Raw genomic sequence first — 19,777 nt, forward strand, 5'->3', positions numbered from 1 at the left:
CCCATGGTCTCAGCGATTCTGCTAAACATACAGCCAAGTCATTTGCAGCAGGAAGCACCTGACATCCCCTTCTCCTGCTTCAGGGCTCGCTCGCCCTTAGCTCCATTTCTCTCCTCACTCTTACCAGTCTCAGAGATGTGAGTGTGGGGCTCCATCCCTTCTTGAAGCAGTTTTCTGAAACGATTTTGAGGAAGAAGGCTTTAAGGAGCTATGTTTTCTCCCCATCAGATCCCACACACCATTCTGTGTCATTTCACATGCTCCCAGCCCAATCTGTCTCACCCAACCAACGCAGACAACATCTGCATCACAGCAAACTGTAATAAACTACCTCATTTTCTTTAGATGCATTTCGATTTTAATAAATAAGTGGTACAATGGTGCCAAACCCGTGCATCAGGGCTCAAGAGACAAGGGTTATGTTTCAGGGCTGCTGTTCCCTACAGCACTACTGAACGACTGGTGCAGTTTCCGAGGCTGACAGCTGTGGATCAGACCTTCCCAGTTGTTGCAGGGTGTTTCTATCATTACAACAGAGATACCGAAACACAAGGAAGACTGCCATAGAGAGACACTGTGAATTACAAGCTGTGGATAAGGTGGAATTTAATCCTTTTCAGCTTTTGTGAACAGGTTGGTATCTCATTTAATTCCAGAGAACCACTGCTGTTGTAAAAGCAACCTCTGCCTTGCCAGTTCCTCTCTTGTAGGAAACCACTTCTGTAGGAGAGCATAGGAACTAAATCAGAACATAATCCCTGTGTCTTAATACCATCGTGCATGAGTCACCCTGACAAATAAAGTAGCTGGCTGCATTACTGCTCAGCAATTTAACGATTCATTTCATGCCTGACAGGAGAAAACACTGCACGGACTGGCCATCCTCCCTCGAGTAGATGTGCAGGAAAATCAGGTGGGATAACGAGCTCTTGGCTCGTGCCGGTGGTTCACTGCCGGGCAGAGTGCTTTCTCCAGCTTCAGGTTTGCAGTTGGACTTCACGGGACTTCAAGCAGAGCATTTCTTCCTTTCGGCGGCACCCCTTCTATGTGATCTTGGGCACAATTTGGAGAAGAGATTTCATTGAGGGATTGAAGTCCTCCCTCTCCCTGTGTGTGTGCTTGCTGGGTGTGCTCCTACAGCTCAGCAAAGGACTTCTTCAGACTTTGTGCAGAATACTTGAAAGAAGAGAGGGAAAAACAGTGAGTCCACTGACTTTTAATCCCTGCTTTCAATTTCTTAACTCTGCTTACATTTTCTTTCCAGGGACAAGTAGCGAGGTACACTACAAAATGTCTACATCTAAGCAGAAGCCCCAGCCGTGCTCCCTGATGATGATCCCTGAGCAGAGCAGAGGGCACAGAGGTGCCAGGATCCCATTTTTTAATTCACCCACCCTTGGTGGAGAACTTGTGCTGGCATTTGTTGGTTGGACATGGGGCTTTTATTACTCTGCTAGCAAAGGCTATAAAAGAGGCATCATTGTAATGGCAAAAAGTGCATTGGCAATTTTAGTTTACTTGCAGAGCTGCCAGAAGCTATTTACACATACAGCCACAATAGCATTTTGCTAGGGCTTACAACTGGAGGTTTTCCCAGAAAACCTGTTATCACCAGTGCTTTGCAGGACAGCTATTCCTCCCTCTTCTACCTTCCCAGCTTCATTTATCACTTTGGGAGGCAGATTTATGGTAGCCCCTGCGCTGCTTTGATCAGTGCTCTCCACCAAGTCAGGTGTGGTCATTACAGCAGCTTTGCTAAATGTTTTGGGCATCTATCAGTCCTGATTGTTCCTCTCTCAGCTCTGAACAAGGTGGGCATTCTCCCCATTACAAACAGAGCAGTCTGGTGTGGCTGGTGCCATAGAGCCACTACCAGAGCAAAAAGCAGGGCCAGGCTGTGACTAGTGCAGAAATTTAATCCCCTCCTCCTTGAAATTTCTCTGTGGAAGATGAATAAATGCAGAATTGCTTATAAAAATTACTTTTCATTTTTTCATGGATAATCTGGCTTCCTCCCTCCAGATGCTTAGCCAACACAATGCCTGGCTATTCCTATATAAATACCTTCCAAAACAAAGAAGTTTCTCTGCAAAAAAGCAAGTTTCTCTGCAACCCCATGTGAAACCGTCCATTTTTATGATATTCACTTGGCTTGCTCAGGCAAAGAGGGATGCCTGGCAGCGAGGTACTGCTGCAGCAGGTTCCTTGGGCCGGGGCTCCCATGGTGTTGGACCATGGGGAGCAGTGGATGACCGTGGGCAGGGGAAGAAGCGTCCGAGCAGGCTGAGCTGTATTTGCTACCAGCCAGACCACACGCACATGGTGTTGGGAATGGACTTGTGTGCCATGGGTGACACATGCTGAATCCTTGACCAAAAAGCACAACCTGCCTTTGGTGCAGTTTCCCCTCCAACACAGTCTTTGTCAGAGCTAACGCTGCCGGGATGGGCTGCTGAAGTTCAAAGCAAACGCTGTGACATGGACAATAGGGTGACTGTGCTTTACATGGTGGGGACAATTCTTAAATACTTTGCACAGCTTCAGAAAGATCTGATTTTGGAGCCTGCCCACTGCTGGTGCCCACAGTCTGGGGAATATGAAAGCCTGTAACTGGAGCTGCCAGCATGTGGCATAAGGACAATCTCGCTGGGTCTCTGCAGGTGCTTAGAGAGTAAAATCCTGACAAGGAGTGCAATACTGGTCCCAGTCCCTCTCCCAGCTGCAGTCCTAGTCCAGCCTGGAGCAGGGTGACCAGCACTACACGCTCTAACCAGCATGTAGAGACACCACAGATCTGTATGTTAGCACAGCAGTGGTTCATTTTCCCAGCAATCCACATATGCTTGTCTGCCAAGAACTCAGGTGGCATCTGCTGTAAGCTCTCTGCTAAGCCTCTGAGAGCCCGTTTTGAGCCGCAACAGCTAATGCAGAACCTGTCCCTGTGTTTGGTATATCTGAGGCTGCTTTTTTCTTCCATACATTACGATGCATGTACTGACACTGTTAGATCACCCACTCATTCAGTGTCATGCAATCTTCCTGCAACTGTCCGCAGATGGTTTTTATTTTAACTGCCTTGCGTAATTCTTTATCATCGGCATCAGGTTGCTGCTGATAATGGGGCAGGATATGGTGTTGTAGCACAGCAGGCAGGGCTCAGCTGAGCCCAGGGAATCCTTTACGCTGCTCAGCCTCCGAGCTGCACAGACCAGAGGAGTTTTGGGGGTTCCTGTCTGCAGCACGTAGCAGTGCCGCACGAAGCTGCTCTGAAGCAGTTTTAAGTTCCTGTTGGAGGAGGGCGGTGCTGGGACACGGACTTTAACAAATTTATCTCCATGGCCTGTATTAGTCAGCTTGGTATGGCATGGCACGGGGCAGGCTGCTCCTGCTCCCTGCGCTGCCCGCGTGGGCTGCCGGGCAATGGCTGGCCCTGCCAGCAAGAAGCAAAGCTCCAACCGAGCTTCTCTTTCGCATGAGCACAATCCTCTCACCCCTAAATAAATACATCAACCATTTGCTGTCTTTTTACCTTTGCTTTGACAGAGGGGCAGGGGCTGTGTTGATGTAGTCTGGCTCATCATCCGGGCTTTCTGTCTGCAGAGCTGTGGGCGAGGATGGGAAGCACTGATCAGTAAGCCGGATGATCTAAAAACACATCGCACCATAGACACACTGTGCGTCCTGCCAATATTTAGCCTTCAGTACCAACATGTTTTTGTGCCTGGGCTAAGAAACCTCAGATCACAGTGTCAAGGTCTCCTTGAAGGGGCTTCAAAATGGTCACAGCAAATCTGCAAACACTCTGCAAGCAGCGAGCGTGGACAGCTTTTCAGAGCCAAGAGAGACGGACTTAGATTTAATCTTGAGGGTGCGCAAACAGGATAACAAGAATCAGTTTGCTTAGGCAGCTTCCACATCAGAGACAGAAAGCTCTTAAATACATATCAGAAAGCTCTTAAACATATATGTATACATTCACCACTATCTCCCAGGCCAGGCTACCCCCTATGCTTCACAGGAAGCCGCACATTAGATTAAACTGCTGTTTAAAGCTTAAGAAATATGCACCCCCCCGATTACTGCAGGAGAGTCACGGGCTGTCCCACTGGATGCGCATGCTGCACATTTCTTTGTCAAAAGGGATTACAAGGCTTGCACCAGGGCAACTTCAAAACGTAGAAGGATATAAGACATGAAAAGAGTGACATCCTTCTGTGGCACCCCATGGCCAGGGTTTAGGCACAGCCACCTACGTGGTAGCCTTTTGAGTACTAGGAACACCAGGTGCCATCACAGTGGCATTCAATTACAAGTGCATGTAGCAATTTGCACATTGCCTTAGATGTTTATCACGGACGACTGGGGAAAAAATAACTCAAGACGGGCGCGATGGCTGCATTGCCCTGAGCATGGTCTATACTGGTCTAGCGCAACAGGCACCCTGTCCGTGAGCCCCATCCCTAAATAGTAAACAATTACTGAGAACATACCTTCTGCTTCCTGGAGTTTCCATATGTTTATCACTGCACTGTTCTCATAGTCTACAGCGTCATCTGTGACTAAAAAGAGTTTGGACAGGATGATGCTGAACAGCAAATAGACTAAAAATGGACCTTTGTGAAACCCCCCTCCTACCGCTGCTCCCCGACCGCCCCATGCACGTGGCTGAGTTTCCAGCCAGGCTGCTGCCGTCCTGCCGCAGGTCTGCTGATGCTGCCTCATCACTTTTCCAGCCCTGACCACGCGCCTGGATAGCTGCAGGCACGGACAGGGATCAGACTGGTCCCTGCTGCTCCTGCCTCCTCTAATCGCTCTGCACAAAGCCAGGCAGGAGCAGGGCAGGCTTTAGCAATGCAGAAAGCGTTGTGATAATTCACTGAAGGAAACCAAACTGACTTCCTATTTTGATTGCAACATCCCAGGACAGAAGCTGGAAGCCCTTAAGCAGACACTGTGGTCCAACATCATCCTCCAGCGGCTCACTGGCTGCAGCCTTCTTGGGCTGGATGTGGTGAGAAACCTGAGCTGGGGGCTAGAACCACGATCAATCTTGGCTATAACACTAAAAACATTGAGAAGCAATGCAAACCCCAAAGCTCCTGAACTGCTGCAGAAACCTCCAAGTCAAAGTGACCGGCTTGGAGGTGAGCTCTCGGCAGGGAAGGTATCACCACGTGCATTTTCCTGCAGAAAGGGGAAATGCTCCAGGTATGCTCTGTGGGTGCAGCAGCCCCTGTACCCCAGCTCCGCCGGCACAGAGCTGATAAGAAGAGCCAAGCCTGTGAATGAGGGGTTTTTCCTTCGGCTGAGCAGGTCGCCGTCCCTCTCTGCACTTCCAGATATCTTCGTGCAACACGCATGAACCACAACAGCAACACACCTACCCAGATCGGAGCTGTGAGACGCCTCAATGATGACGTTTTGATAGGAATGGGAATCCTCCTCTTTCTCTGGCGGAGAGAAGAAAGAGGGGGGACAAAGGACTTAAGGAAGCGTAGCTGACCTGGGAAGATCCCTCAGCACCTGCAGGAGAGGGCCATTTCCCACAACAAAATGCACATTAGCTAAAAAACCATCAGTCTTTGTGACAGCCTGTGCTGACCCAGGAACGGGGCATCCCCAGCGCAGTTGAACGGGGCGATTGCTGCCCCGTGGGAGCATCATCACCAATGCCACGGAGCGCCGGCTGAGCCTCTCCAGCCACGGCACTGGCCACGGCACGACCCACCCGAGAGTGAGCTGCCAAAGCTGGTCCTGAGGCACCATGACTTTTCTTACGGATAGGTAACCCTACAGCAGTCCCTAAGGTGAACAAGGGGAGGGCTGGCTCTGTCGAGGAGTGAATCACCAGACTCCCAGCCCAGGGTAGCAGTCGGGAGAGGGTTTTCCTTCCTGGCGAGTGTTAAGCTTGCGACTCCAGTGCCTTCTTGGGCTTATTCTCAGTTTCTGGGAAGGAACTGACCCCCAGTCCAAGCATGTAAAAATCTAATAGCATTGAGAACCAAAATCTGCTTGAAAGAATTTAAAACCCCCAAGCTCTTTGTTCTGTTGCTGGTTATTTCAGCTCTCTGGGTTGGCCCATAAACAGCTGAACCACGTGAGTCCCTATATTGCTAACCTCAAAACCTGCATCCACTGACGCTGACAACACCACTGACACCCAACAGTTCGTGTGGTCATGGCACCTAAGCTTGAAAAGTTTGCAGACAGTGTAAGCACCGCTGCTGCTCACCCCACAACCCTCCAATGCTTCTCCAAAGCCTCTTCGAAGGGGACAAGCACCGAGCTCAGCAGGTTGACTGATCTCAGCCAGGACAGGCAGTCCCTGCATGGGCGAGGGCTCTGCTGCCCAAAACCCCGCTGGGCAGGAGAGGAAGGCATTAGCCAAGCGAGGCACTCAGAGCAGTTCCGTAAGAGCTACACACTGACGCTACCTTTAGGTAGTCCTCAGCCACAGAAAAAGCATTAAAACTAATAAGGGATACAAAAGCATTTATGTTAATATATTCAGGTTTCTCTTTCTCCCTCCCCCCCCCCTCTTTTTTTAAAGGTAAATTTTTTTGGTAAACAAGATATTTTTTCTCTCTTTTTTTTAAATCTTTTTTTTCCTCCCCCCAAGTCTCTTTAAACAAAAAATAGGATTTGTGTTTTGAAATTCATTTTAGATAAAAATAGATTGATGTCTGAGTCAGTGCAGAGAAGTGCTGAGTACCCAGGGAAGTGAAAACGTTTCACAGATGCAATATGTGCCTTGAAAAGATGCATTTGAATGGAGCGGTGCATTTCATCCCACCTTCATTCACTAGCTTCCTAAACCAAGCACACAAAGTACTTGAAGGTGTCCCTTTGGCAAAAAGCTTCTGGAGGAGGGCATGCCCGTTCCCATGCATCTGGGCAGGACCCTGTGGGGCTGCAATATCTGCTCATGCAAACCAGACTGAGCTAAGAACAGGGAAATGGCCTCATTACCCTGCACGCTCTTGCAGTGATGGATAATTTGCTGCTGCCCAGAGATGAAACGGAGTAAGAACAAAGTGTTTTGTGCAATTGGAGCCACGGATGTGTTCGGGCTGTCCAGCCAATGGAGGGACTGATCAGGGCTTGGGCGTCCCTCACACCCCACGGCTCTGCTACACCCCTTAACAAACCCACGTCTCCTGGACCCACGCTTGCTTCAGGCCATACAGCAATAACGCACAGACCTAGGCAAGAAAAGTCTTGCGAGCTCCCTGGAGCCACGGGACAGCCGGGCTGGTGGCTGGAGAAGAAACCCATCTCGCTCCCGTGGAAACCTTACCGTTGGGTGGCGTGAAGAACCTGGCACAGTTGTAGTAATCCAGAAAGATGGGCTCCCTGCAACAAGAGCAGCCGCCGTGAGCTCCTCCTGCCCCAGGCAGCCCAGGGGCTTCCCAGCCTGAGCGACAAGAGACCCAGGACCGCACCGGGACCAGTACGGCTCCATTCGATCACGCCAACAGGCAGCAACCAGCTACTTACACGTAGGCAGCGTCCCCTTGCAGGCAGTCCTCTGCAAGCACAAAGGGGTTGCCGTCAGCACGCCATCCCGTTGCATAAACTCAGACTGCCATCTCAAAGCAGAGCCGGACAAATTCCCCGAGCACAGCTATAGCAGATGTCCCCAGCAGCCAGAAAGCCCCCGGCACGGCCCCAAAACCTGTCCACAAGCAGAGCCGGGAGGCTGGAGCAAGGGGAGGCAGCCCCGATCCACCCCAGGCCCTGAAAATACACAAGGGCTCACCACTTCTCATGGACAGATCCTGCCATGCCAGCTGGCAGGGAGATCAGGAATATCCTCCCCGGTTTGGGAAAGGAGAGCACAGCCCCACGCACCGATAATCCTCTCAGGGCGAGCGCCAGCTCACGCCGCCCCAGGAGGGAGCGGAGGGCTCGTGAACATCCCGGCCCCCTCCGCTCTGAGCGTTAATCAGCTCAGCACACATCTTCTAAAGCAATCACTAAATTAACCAAGCCAGAGCTCTGCCAGCTGCGGTGCCGACTGCCTGCGCGCTCCCCACCGGCTCTTATCCCTGGTGGCCTCTCATCACCTCGGCAGCCTTCCCCCCCCAAACCCCCGGGCATGTGGCTGCAGCCCTTACCTGTCAGGAAATTCTGATACCTGGGTTCGGTCCTGCTCCCTGGGGAAAAGCAGAGGGGCACGTTACACGCGGGCTCAGGCTGAGCGATGGGAGCAGTTCGATGACGGAGGCGCCGAGCATTTTGGCATCAGCAGCTCTGCCCCTGCTCAGCTCTTTGCTCGGGGCTGGGGAAAGCGGCTGCAAGGTTGGACATCCCGGGACAGAGGTGTTGGGACAGCCAGGTGGGATATTTTAAATAATCTGGCCCTGTGGCTCTAACCAGGACTGGTCAGCCAGAGCAGGAAAAGCACTGGATTTTAAACTCAGACCCAGGCTAGATCTTATTAAGCGTTGCTGTGCAGCATCATGGGTAGGTGCTAATAATAGGAATTCATTTTATCATGGCTCAGCTTGCTTCCAGGATAACCCCCCCATCCCCTGCCCAGGGTCCAGCAGTGAGTAACCAGCCTATCGGAGGCTCTGTCTTTCCAAAACCGGTGAGAGCTCCCAGCTGGCACATACACAAATGAGCCAAGATTTGCAGCATCCCCATTTATGAATCTTGAGGTGCTTCCCCCGTGGCTGCGTGGATGGGGAGAGCATTGAAGCAGTGCCTGTCCTGGGGGAGATGCTCACCGTATCCAGCGTGGCGGGAGGCACCGAGCACCTCAGTGGTTTTCCTGAAAGAGAGAAAAGGGAGCTAAAATCCCAGGTCTGAGCAAACCATACCAGGGGTTACAAACCACAGCAATGACTAAGCCAGATGGACCATCCGTGAAACCTCCCTGCAAGGTTATAACAGGACACACACCAAGCAATGGGAGATGAAGAGTTTGGGGTCAAATCCCAAGATGGGAATGACTATGCCTGAATATTGCAGCAGAGTTATTGCGGCTGTGTAGTTCTTGGGAGTTTTGGTGATGGGGAGAAGGGCATTTCTCCTGTCAGACTGCTTATAAGCAAAGAACGGCCATTTCTTTTTCATGATTTCGCATACCTATTATGTACAGCAACAGCTTGTTTCCTTGGGTTCGATTTAAATGGTTGCCAGTAGAATGCAGTCAGACTGAAGAAAACCTAGAAGCCATCTAAACCCAATATTGACCATCAATAAATTAAGCCACCTGATCTAGTTGAAGATGTCCCTACTCATTGCAGTGGGAGTTGGACTAGATGACCTTTATAGGTCCCTTCCAACCCAAACTATTCTGTGATTCTAAGTATAGGCCAAGCCACATCTATAGGGTCCACAATCCAATCCCAGGTCCTGAACATTCACATATGTTAGGTGAACTTCATCCAACCTTGGCTCCACAGCTAGATTTTACTTGGGTTTTTTACCTACCTTGCTATTGATAAGATTTCAGGTCCCTTAATTTGTTCCAGCCTTTGGGTTGTAGCTAGCACCAAGAAAAAAAAAAAAAAGGGGTGTTAATTATTACGGCAGCAGCAGGTATTTCAAAGAGCACAGAGCATCCACCAGAGAGGATTCCCTGGTACTGGCAAGCATATTTCTAATGCGTCCCAAAATAGCTTCCAAATCATTCCTTGAAAGTTCATAAATGGCCAAAACGGGAAACAAATAGAGGAAAAGATGGTGTCTGTGCAGACCACAGAGCTAGCAAACACACACTGGAGGAAGCTACAATCCCAACTGCTGCCTTATTGCCTATTCTCCCCCAAACCCACTTGATTTGGGGGCCTTTCCCATGCTCAGCACCCCTCCACACCACGAGATGCTTCGGTAGGTCATGAGCTTTGGTCGGGCTGGGCTGAAGCAAAGGCTCGTAGTGGGGCTATGGGGCTCAGGCCCAGCAAGGTCCCAGGGAAAGGAGCAGCCCCGCAGATGCAGATGGTGACATTTAATACAGACCCTGTTAGCAGCTCGCCTCAGGATAAAAATCAAAAGGTCAGAGCCTAACCCAGCCTGCCACAGGAAGCAGTAAGGGGGTGATGATAAATGAGTCACTCCTATCAATTCAGGTTCACCCACACTGCCGTTTTCACAGGGTTTCACAGAGCCCAAGTTAATAAGGCATTGCATTTCAGTGACATTGTTTTAGTGATTTATTTCCAATGCGCAAGGAGATTTTTTCCTAGAGCTCAGAATTCGCATCCCTAGAAGCATCTAAGGTGGCTTTGACAATCTTGGTCTCATATCATTTTAACACCTGGCTTCAAGGTGACCCTTTTATTTTTACTTTCCCCCCATTTTGTGCGTGCAGGACCCCCATCACCCCATGACGCAGGAGCCCCATGCAACGTTCGTACTCACTGGAATGGGATCGAATCACCTCAAAAGTCTGCTGGCTTTCGAGCCTGGAAAAAAGAGAGGTACAACTTCAGCTGAATTTGGGGGTCTATGATAAGAAAAACAGATGCAAGAGACCTCCCTGTTTGGTGAGCAGAGGGAAGAGAGCACAGCCCCCACGCTGGGCTTGGTGAAATGCCGAGGTGCATCGCTCGGTGCATCACACAGGACCAGTAAGAGCTGGGAGCAGTTTCCCGGACTCCTCTTTGACCCTTTAAAGTCACGATGTGCTTATGTTGCATTGGCAGAGCAGCCAACATCAGCTAAGGGAAGGACCCAGGGATGAGGAAAACATCATTTAGAGTAATTCCTACTCTGACACTTTATGCACCAGTTAAGGCCAGAAGAGCATTTTCACCCACAAAAACCTGGGTGTTCACCCATGAAATGGCTTCAAACCCCACTGCTTCACCTCCGCTGCTGTCCCTGCCCCTTCCAACATCCCTCAACATCAACCCGAAAAAAATAACATATGTGCCCAATAACCTCTTTACCTTTTATTTAACAGGAGAGCTGCTCCTCAGAGCACAAGAGGATTCAATGGCTTTTCTACAGCAGGTGCATACAGGCACTTAACTCTGATTTTGGGACCCTGAAAGTGTCCCTTCCCCCCGCTTTCATTCAGATCACCCCCCCATCCCAAGCCGGTATTCACGGCACAGGGCTGGCGGGGAGAGGAGGTGTCAGCGGACCTCATTGCAAAGTCTGCAAATGTATAGAGTTTAACCACTTTGCTTGCAAAAAGCCCAAACTAACCCAAAAGAGATCTCTAAAAAGAGCACACAATACCACAAGCTGGAAGTCAAAGCACCTAATCCAGGTATAAATCTCAAGAAGTCGGGACGATTCAGTATGAGCCCGCAGGGGACGGAGCCTGTGCTGGCTTTTCCAGTCTGCGATGGACCACACCGAAGCCTCACCCCAGTCCTGGGCAAGTGGGGCAGAAACAAACACCCCGACCCCACAGAGGCCTTTGCAGAGCCCCTTTGCACCACGTTTGCTCCTATATCAAAGGTTACAAGCCAGGTTTTGGGTTTTGTTGGGTTTTTTTTTTTTTTTTTTATATCATTTAGCTGTGGTTTGTCTGTTGCTGAAGGAAATAAGGGGTGTGTGTGTGTGTGTGTACAATTGCATTTCCTTCGCTGTTGATGCTGCAGGTCAGGGGTTGCTCTGGCAGAGAGTCCCACCAGCACCAGCCAAGGGCAGGGTCTTGTTTCTGAAGTTACCAACCTCTCTACCTCATCTCGGGGCACAACAGGACAGGGTAAGGACTTGCCCTTCCAATTCTCCCAGATCTTTTTCCAACTGATTAATGACTCACAGGTATCACGGTCAGAGCTTCAGTTTAAATTTGGATTAGTCTTTGTGAAGGCATTACCCCTTCAGCAGTGCCCTGGGTTAAGGCACAGCGCCCTGCACACCCCATTCTGGGATTCATTTATTTTATATAAATGCAGATTTCAGCTGTGAGGTATGAAATGGGTCTGGCTCTGGCCAGGGTCTCACCCCGGGTGAGCTGTTTGGGGGAGAAGGGCGATTGTGAAAGGCAACTTACTGGCTCCTCCGCTCAGTCGGCTGCTTCTCTCGCTTGGTGGCTGGAAGACAAGGGGAAAAAAGCTCTCAGAAAAGGATGATTTGGGAGTTAAAGATCAGAAAGACCAATAAAACACGTTCACAAAACTTCTTCAACTGGGAGCGCAGGAAGACAGGGGAGGGAGCGAGCAGCAGTTGGGTTAGAGTTTTGATTAATTTTTTTTAAACCATGTTTAAATTGTAGCATTTGTCTCTGACACCGCAAAGCAAGTCAGCGAGCCATTCCTGTCCCCCAAACCCCAAACCGCAGCCTCTCTCCCCCAGTAAAACCCACCCAGTGCTCAGAGTTGGGCTCAAACCCCCACTGGGTGCGTGCTTGCCCCACCCTCTTTGTATTTAACGTCTATATGAATTTATCCCCCAGGCTCTCCTTCCGTGCCTGCCCTCCTCCTGCCTGTCTGCCCCAGAGCCTCTGCAGAATTTGTCCCAAAGCCACCCACCACGGAGGGGACCTCCTAAGAGGAAAGGGTCTGCCCACCACGACCCCCCCCAGCCCAGCCCGGGGCCGCGGGCAGGACCCCGAAGCCCACGGGCAGGACCTTACCGGAGACCTGGCACTTGAGGCAGAGGCTGACGGTGGCCCCGAGCAGCATCAGCGCGGCAGCCGCCCACAGCAGCTCCAGCTGCGCCATGGCCCGGCCGCATCCAGCCTGAAACAGAGCGGCGAAAGGAACCCCGTCAGCATCGGGGGTACGCAAGGATGGAGAACACACTTCAGGGTCGTATTTCGGGGCGGCAGAGGCGACGGCTTTTCCCGGCGCTGCTCTGGTCCGAGCGGCTGCCCACGCGCTTTCCGCTCCAGTAAGACCTGAGCGCGCCCCGGAGCCGAACCCCTGTTTCACTGTAGGGAAAGAGAAGAGGTTCACGGGGTTCCCCTCAGGTCATCAGCACAAAGAGGAAAAACCCATTTGGATTTACTCATTCCCCACTCCCGCAACCCACGTTTCCATCGTCAAACATTGTCAGCAGACGCTATTTTTTGATAGCGAGAAAGGAAGACAGAAAGGGAGGCGCTTGGAAATATTCAATCTGCCAAGACCTCCGTATGAGGCACTCCGGCTATTTCCCTGCAGCGCAGAGTTACTTTAAATGTTAAATTCCCCACACTTTTTCCTGCATTTTGCTGGCTCAGACACTGACTCTTCCCCTCCTTTGCATGACAGGCTCTTCCACAAACAGCAGCTAACATTTTGTAATAATCAGCATGATTTGGCTTCAATTTCTTCCTTTAAAACCTATCCTATAAATATCACAGAAAACAGCCTGCTGGGTCTGGGACAGATCGTTTAGCCCATTCCTGTTCCCCGGGGCCAGATTTTCTTTACTTAGAGATTATTTTAATTTATTTTTGTTTTTAATAAACTACTTCTTTGGTCCCTAGGGATAGAGAAGCTTCAACTTGCCAAAGGCCAGAACGTCATTGCTCTGCCTGGTAAGAAGCTTTCCTACCACCTAACCTGAATTCAAGCCTGTATTGTATCGGTATAGCCACTGTGGATGGCGGGGGGGAATATGTACATACAAAAATAATTAGTAATTAAAATAATGAAAAACAATTAAACTAATATCAATAACAGACGATAGAAACCAGCAGCTTGATTCCGCCCTGCTGAATACCTTCTGCCTCCGCTTGCGTAAAGCGCAATAGATCACACTTCTCTGCCCAAACTGCAAGCCACTCCGACACCCGCTTCGCGTGGGAGAAAACCCAAAGTTCTCCTCACAGCAGCCGAGCCTTTCGGTGCTGAGCGAGCATCCTCCTGCCCGCGCCCATCGCTCGGTGCTGGAGCCGAGGATGCCGGCGGGAGGTTTGTGGTCCGGTTTGGCATTGGAGTCCCAGTCCTACCCCAGCATCCTAATTACCAGGGCACGGCGTAAGCGGTTGTGGGGCAGGGGAAGGAGAGGAAAGACACGGTCCCCCATTTCTGCTCCAGACAGCCCCTCGAGCACAGCGTCGCTCTGGTCCTGCCGGGAGGGAGCAATTGCTGCAGGACAGGACGGGCTGCCGGGGGTTTGGTGTCAGCGTCCTCGCAGCAGTGCCCAAACACGACCCCATGGCCCAAAAGCGACCCTACACCCGGCAGGATGACAACTTGGCTTTGAGACCATCCTCTCTGCTTGTGAGCAAACCGGGTTTATTTCTACTCCCTTCGAGGCTGCCTGGGCTCACAAGGATGTGGCAGCTCCCAGCACTTGCTCCATCATGGCTTTGCTCTTTCCAGACCCCTTGGGGGGGGGCATTCCCCTGCAAAGCTTCTTGCAGCACTTGCTGAAGAAGCTGGGATGAGTCGTTTTAGATTAACGACATGGCCAGACCCCCATGGACCCACCCCAGAGGTGCAGGACCAGCACCCCCAGCTGCAGCCGGGACATCGGGACAGAGCCTGGTCAGAACCATGTGGTTTCTCACATCATTTTTCCTTGGCTCAACATCCCCCCTGGAAATCATGAGCTACGGATCATCTCTAAAGCATCTGCAAGAGGCAGCTAAGGGAAGTTGGCCCAATATTGGTGACCAAAATTCATTATACAAAGGGCTATAAAACTGACGGTTTGTTTGTGGCTCTTTGGGGGATGTTCCCCCCCCCTTTTTTTTTTTTTAATTAAAGAAAAGGCAAGACAGAGCTGAAGGCACCTGACAACACTGACCTAGTTTGTACCATTGCAGGGCAGGCCACCATCTCTCTTCTAGAGCTGGTTTTATTTCTGCAGCAGGGCAGCGATGTGGCAAACCCAGGCTGCTTGTGAGCCCCTCACTCGATGGGACCACCAAAGGTGGTTATTTGCAGAGGCTGCTGAACAGGGCAACACACATCCCATCCCCATCACGGCATCCCCCCCAGCAAAGGCACTGAGTCACAAGCACAACACCGGCCCAGAGGTTATTATTTGTCTTCACCAAACACCCAAGTCCCTGAACATCCTTTCTTTTGGTACAAAACCTCCTCTCCTAAGGAGCTGATGGAAGGAGGTGATGAACAGATTTATGACAAGCAGAAGGCTGGAGGCACTTAGTCACGGCTGGTGGGATATAAATAAAATATTTGGAAGGCTGAACGTGCCTTCCCTGCTCTCCGCCTTGGGGAGAGAAGAGAGGAGAATAAATAGACTCGAGCCACTAAGGTCTCTGATGAGGTCCAGATCTATCAGAAGGACGTATGGAGTTAATGACTTCCTGGCCAGCCTTGCTTTCAAGATGCTAAACTCAAACACAGGGAGAAAACAGGTTCCCGTCTAGTTTCAGGAGCAAAATTCAGACAGTGTCAAAACGCCCTGTTCTGTTTCTACACTTCTCTGTTCTCCTTTTGCATTTTTTTTTTCCCCCTTTTTGCACTGGCAGAAGTTTCTCCTTGCACGAGGAAGCTGGTGCGGCCACAGCGTGTGCTGCCAGCAGCGAGCATTGCCCGAGCACCACGGCCCCGTGAAATCCCCCGGGAGCAGCTGCTCCAAATAACCAATTCCAGGGAAAGCAACGCGCTGGAGGCTGGATAAAGTCATGATCTCTGCATGGCACCTCTCCTGAGAGGGGGAAGCACGCCTTCCTGAACAGGGGCTGCTCTTCTCATGGCCTCAGATATTTTTTAGTGAGCAAAGAGACAACCTTTTTTTTTTTTTTTTTTTAAAATGGGAATAATCAATGAACTTGCAAAAGATCATTCACTCTGTACGTGCTAGGTCTTGTCAGCCCAGCTGCTGGTGCAGATGGTTTCCAGTACTAAATTAAGGATTAAACCCAGTAACAGGGCTCACTATAAACAGCCAAGGGAAGGAGAGGTTGTTTTATCAGGGAAGACTGAAAGGTCTCTTGCTTTTAAAGTCTATAAAGTGGAGAGCAAGAGTACATGGACATTCACTGTCAATCTGTCCGAGAGAGAAACACCAAAGTGAGAAAAACTGTTTAAATTTAAATAAGACAACACTGGCTTATAAAACGAGTGGGTATAAACTGGATATGCACAGGCTAGAAATAAAATTCCTAATGGATGGAAAGTCTGGAAGAACTTCCCAACCTTTAAGAGTACTTAAAATGTATTTAAATCTTTTGCCTAAAAACCAGGAGAGTGAGGAATGTGTTGATGTGGCATCAGCAAAAATGGCTGGTTTTCTGTAAGATCATTTCTGATGAAGTCATTCTAGCCCTTTGCAGGTGTCAAGCCCACCCCCCAAGTTCACATTGCAAGATAAAGACTGAAATTGCAGGTTTATGTCATGTATTCAACTGATTTGTAAGAAAACGCCCAAAAGGCAAATATAAAACAGTCACCTTCTCTCCCCTCCAGAAAATTTTGTGTTCTGCACCAGTTTGCAATAAATGAAGATTAATTCAGACTGATTGGATGAGTCACTGGCATGAAATATAAAGTGGAGAGTTTATTTAAAACCTCGCCATATGAAATTTAGCACACGGACTTGTCGAACAGATGCAATATTCAACTTGACTCAATGTCTCCAACATTTCTAAGAAAAGAAACACTACTCTCTGTTTGTCTATGTTGCACAGATTGCCGCAGAAAGTCCCATCAATTTAGAAATTTAAGTCTCACACCCAGGAAGCTCCTGCAGTTGGAACTGCTTCAACGACCAGCGTTGAGCCTCCAGAAAAGCTCCTTTCCAGAGACCTGCACATCCCATTTCCTACCAGATTTTATGCCAGTGTAAGTTTTCCTAGGAAAACTGCTACAGCCTAGATAAAGTCTGGTTCGGTACAGCTTTTCAAGCAGACCATGCTTTATTTTATGCCAGGGGAGCAGTAGATGCATTTCAGTAGAACTTGGGACAAAAGGGAAAATTAGAATTGATAAATCAACTTTCACATAGATTATCACTTTGTAAAATGCTTTAAAAAAACTCAGGTGGAAGGTACAGTGCAAAATCCTAATCACAACAAGTATGCCAGCATAAGAAGGTAATTCACAGAAATATCTTGTATTTGTCCTTAACTTCCCCTGTTTCAGGCAGCATCAAAGCCACGCAGCATCCCTCGCCGCAGAGTCCGGGGAGACACCACGTTAGGAATTGCAGATACAGGCAACCTGTACGTATGTAACTGAGTACTCCTACATAGTCCAGAGCAATGAAAATGAGCCGATATTGCACAAGATTATCCCATAATTATCCTGTTTTGCTAAAGTGTCTACCTCATGGCCTGTATTACACTGAACATTGATCACAAGAGAAAACTGATGCAAAGACAAAGCTCTTTCCATCTAGGATCAGCAATTTCAAGCACTTATATGCAGCAAAATAAATACATTCATATAGATGATGCCAGTCAGCCCTGAAACCCATGGAAAACCCAGAAAGGGTACTTCAAGTCAGCTATTTCATAGGATTGGGCTTTTGCGGGAGGAACAGCGGTCTCAGAAGCTACAGGCAGGAGCCAGAAGCAGGACCGAATAGATTTGGGATGAGGGCAGCTCAGCTCAGCCTGGATCTTCCAGAATGTTTTAGCAGATGTGAATGCAGAGATAATGTAATTTAAAAAAAGCCATGCTGCCATCAGCAGATGGAGTGGGGAGATGTAAAGAACAGTATTTTAAAACAGGCACTCCAGGCTGTATGGGACAGACTCTCATCTTTGGTCCAGAGGCACCTAAGTGCTGCTGAGAAGATATATCTGGTAATTTTCATACCTTGGAGCTTGTCAGGTGATGGCCATGAGCAGCAGCGAGGAGTAACATCCAGCATGTTGCTTTTCCGAGGGGTTTCGCAGGGCTGACCTTGAACCCTCTTTAAAAAGGTCACCGAGGTCTAGCCTAGGATCTCCAAGCTCACCGAAACCAGTGGGACACCCCACCTGCCCCAAAACCTTCACACGAACCCCACGCCTCCCCCCGGTGCCTTTCTGTCCCCATCCCTCCGTCTCCCACCTTACCCGCGCAGCCTCAGCCGCTCTCCCCCGTCTGTCCCATCTCCTCCTGCATCTCACAGCTGCAGCCACCGACACTGGAGCCGGTTCCTTCGGGGCTCGTTAGCCAGTTTCTGGTTTCCTGTCATCATCTGAATCACTAACCCCAACATCCGCCGCTTGGCCGGTCAGCCCCTCGCCAGCTCGCGAGAGGGACCCACGGGCGGTACTTGCACGAACTCACCCTGGGCAGCCGCTCGCCGGAGGATTTCGGTTTATCTGCCGCGGGGAGAGGAAGAGGCTCGGACGGCGAGGAACCACGCGCGCCGCCAAGGTTCCTTACCAAGCAGCCCTTGAGTTTCCAGTGGGGCTAGTGCCCCAAACAATTCAAGTTTCCCTGTTAGCAAAGAGCCTGGGCAGGATTTAACCCTGTGCACTGGAAGCGTCAGATGCTGCCCAGAAAAACCCATAGCAAATAAAGCAAAGAGCGAGTCCTCTCTGAGTTTTTACAGAAAAGACAATATCAAGCCTCAAAGGCAGCAAATACCCTGAGGTCAACATTGCTAATGGCCAAACCTGGAGCTTCTGTCCAGAGCTGTAAGAATAAAACTATTTCTTACGCTTCGACATTGGCAGTTTGCAGGCATCAGACTCAATTTCACTGTACTCTTAAAAAAAAATAATAAAAAAATAGTAGTTCCTTAGTTTTTGTTGTGCTTGAACAGAATAAGGAGGGTTTATGAATAATGGAGAATTTATCCACTGGCTTAGAGCCCCATTACAGTACATGAAATATGTATCCTGCTCTAGGAATAGGAAAGTCTGTGCGTGCATGTCACGGCCCTGTATAGTTGTAGCTACCGGAGTGCAACAGCCAGCCAGGCACACGCTTTATAGGCAGAACAAAACATTTCATGCTGCCTTTTGCCAGGGCTCTAGAATACCCCTCTTCGATACAGGCATGTAAATTAGTCAGTACAGGGAAATTTTATTATATTTAAATTAGGGCACTCTGAAGCTACCACAACCGCTCATCTACATCCATCCATCTCTATGACAGAAGGTGACTCTTCTATCATAAAAATGATAAAATAGCCAACTGTTTACAACTTTTGCAACTCTGGGATGGGAACTTTGCTATCAAGCTTTCAGAGGAAATGCTGCTTTGATAGATAGTTAACCGCCGTATATGCAAATACACTTAGACTTTCTCTCTTCCAATTCTAAGCTGAGGTGCAAAAGCAATTGCTTTGATGTGCCTTCCAGAGCTGTTCCCACATGAAATCCGGGTGCAGAAGCCTATCTTGAAATCAGTACGTATAATCTGAACCAAAGATTAGAAGAGCAAGACCCAGTTTTGCATTGCTTGCATGGTTTCTGGCTGGCCTCTGTGTAAAGGATACTATATAAGGTACAACGCTTTTCTGACTGCTAAAGCAGTTGCTACAAAATTAGCATTTCTAGCAGAGCTCTTAGCTATGAAGTAGTTTATTAAGGGCTTTCTAGCTTTTTTTTTTTCTTATTTAAACATAAGCTGATAACGGAAGTTTTACAAAAAAAGTTGTCTATAGCAGAACTGTTGCTCTGAATATGCTGGAGACAATTACGGTTTGTCTCTTCCGTACCAGAAGAAGTCTATTTTATTAGGAACAGCCGATGCTAAAAAGGTACCACGAACTCGCATATAGGTTCCTCTGAAGCTTCCACAGCTTCAAAGATGACTCACCGCCACGGTACAGGTGTTACCACAGTTGGCACAGGCTGCAGCAAAGGCACCTCACGTTACGTCCCCCCGTGGTCTCCCAGACCGACACGTGCAACTGCTCAACCTCTAGAGCAGGTAGAAGCTGTTGCCGTGCCCGAGGTGCAAAGCAGCAGGGTCACCCCCAGCGTGTTACAACAGCTCTTGGGTAGAGCAATGCCCTCCCA

At 49.5% G+C, this 19,777-nt stretch overlaps 1 protein-coding gene across 1 annotated transcript; it reads right to left on the reverse strand.

Moving 5' to 3' along the window:
* Positions 1-350: 350 nt before the first annotated feature.
* Positions 351-17,968, reverse strand: LAT2 (linker for activation of T cells family member 2). The gene is made up of 13 exons (XM_075033337.1): positions 17,876-17,968; positions 12,545-12,650; positions 11,963-12,002; positions 10,372-10,415; positions 9,442-9,496; positions 8,733-8,776; positions 8,118-8,156; positions 7,498-7,528; positions 7,298-7,353; positions 5,385-5,450; positions 4,491-4,559; positions 3,530-3,602; positions 351-1,176 (listed from the first exon to the last, which is right to left on the reverse strand). Exons 2-13 carry the CDS (start codon positions 12,630-12,632, stop codon positions 1,158-1,160), a joined length of 624 nt encoding a protein of 207 aa, XP_074889438.1. The 5' UTR covers positions 12,633-12,650; positions 17,876-17,968; the 3' UTR covers positions 351-1,157.
* Between the last annotated feature and the right edge of the window lie 1,809 nt (positions 17,969-19,777).

Source organism: Buteo buteo, chromosome 7 (assembly GCF_964188355.1).
Source record: "Buteo buteo chromosome 7, bButBut1.hap1.1, whole genome shotgun sequence".
NCBI lineage: Eukaryota > Metazoa > Chordata > Aves > Accipitriformes > Accipitridae > Buteo > Buteo buteo.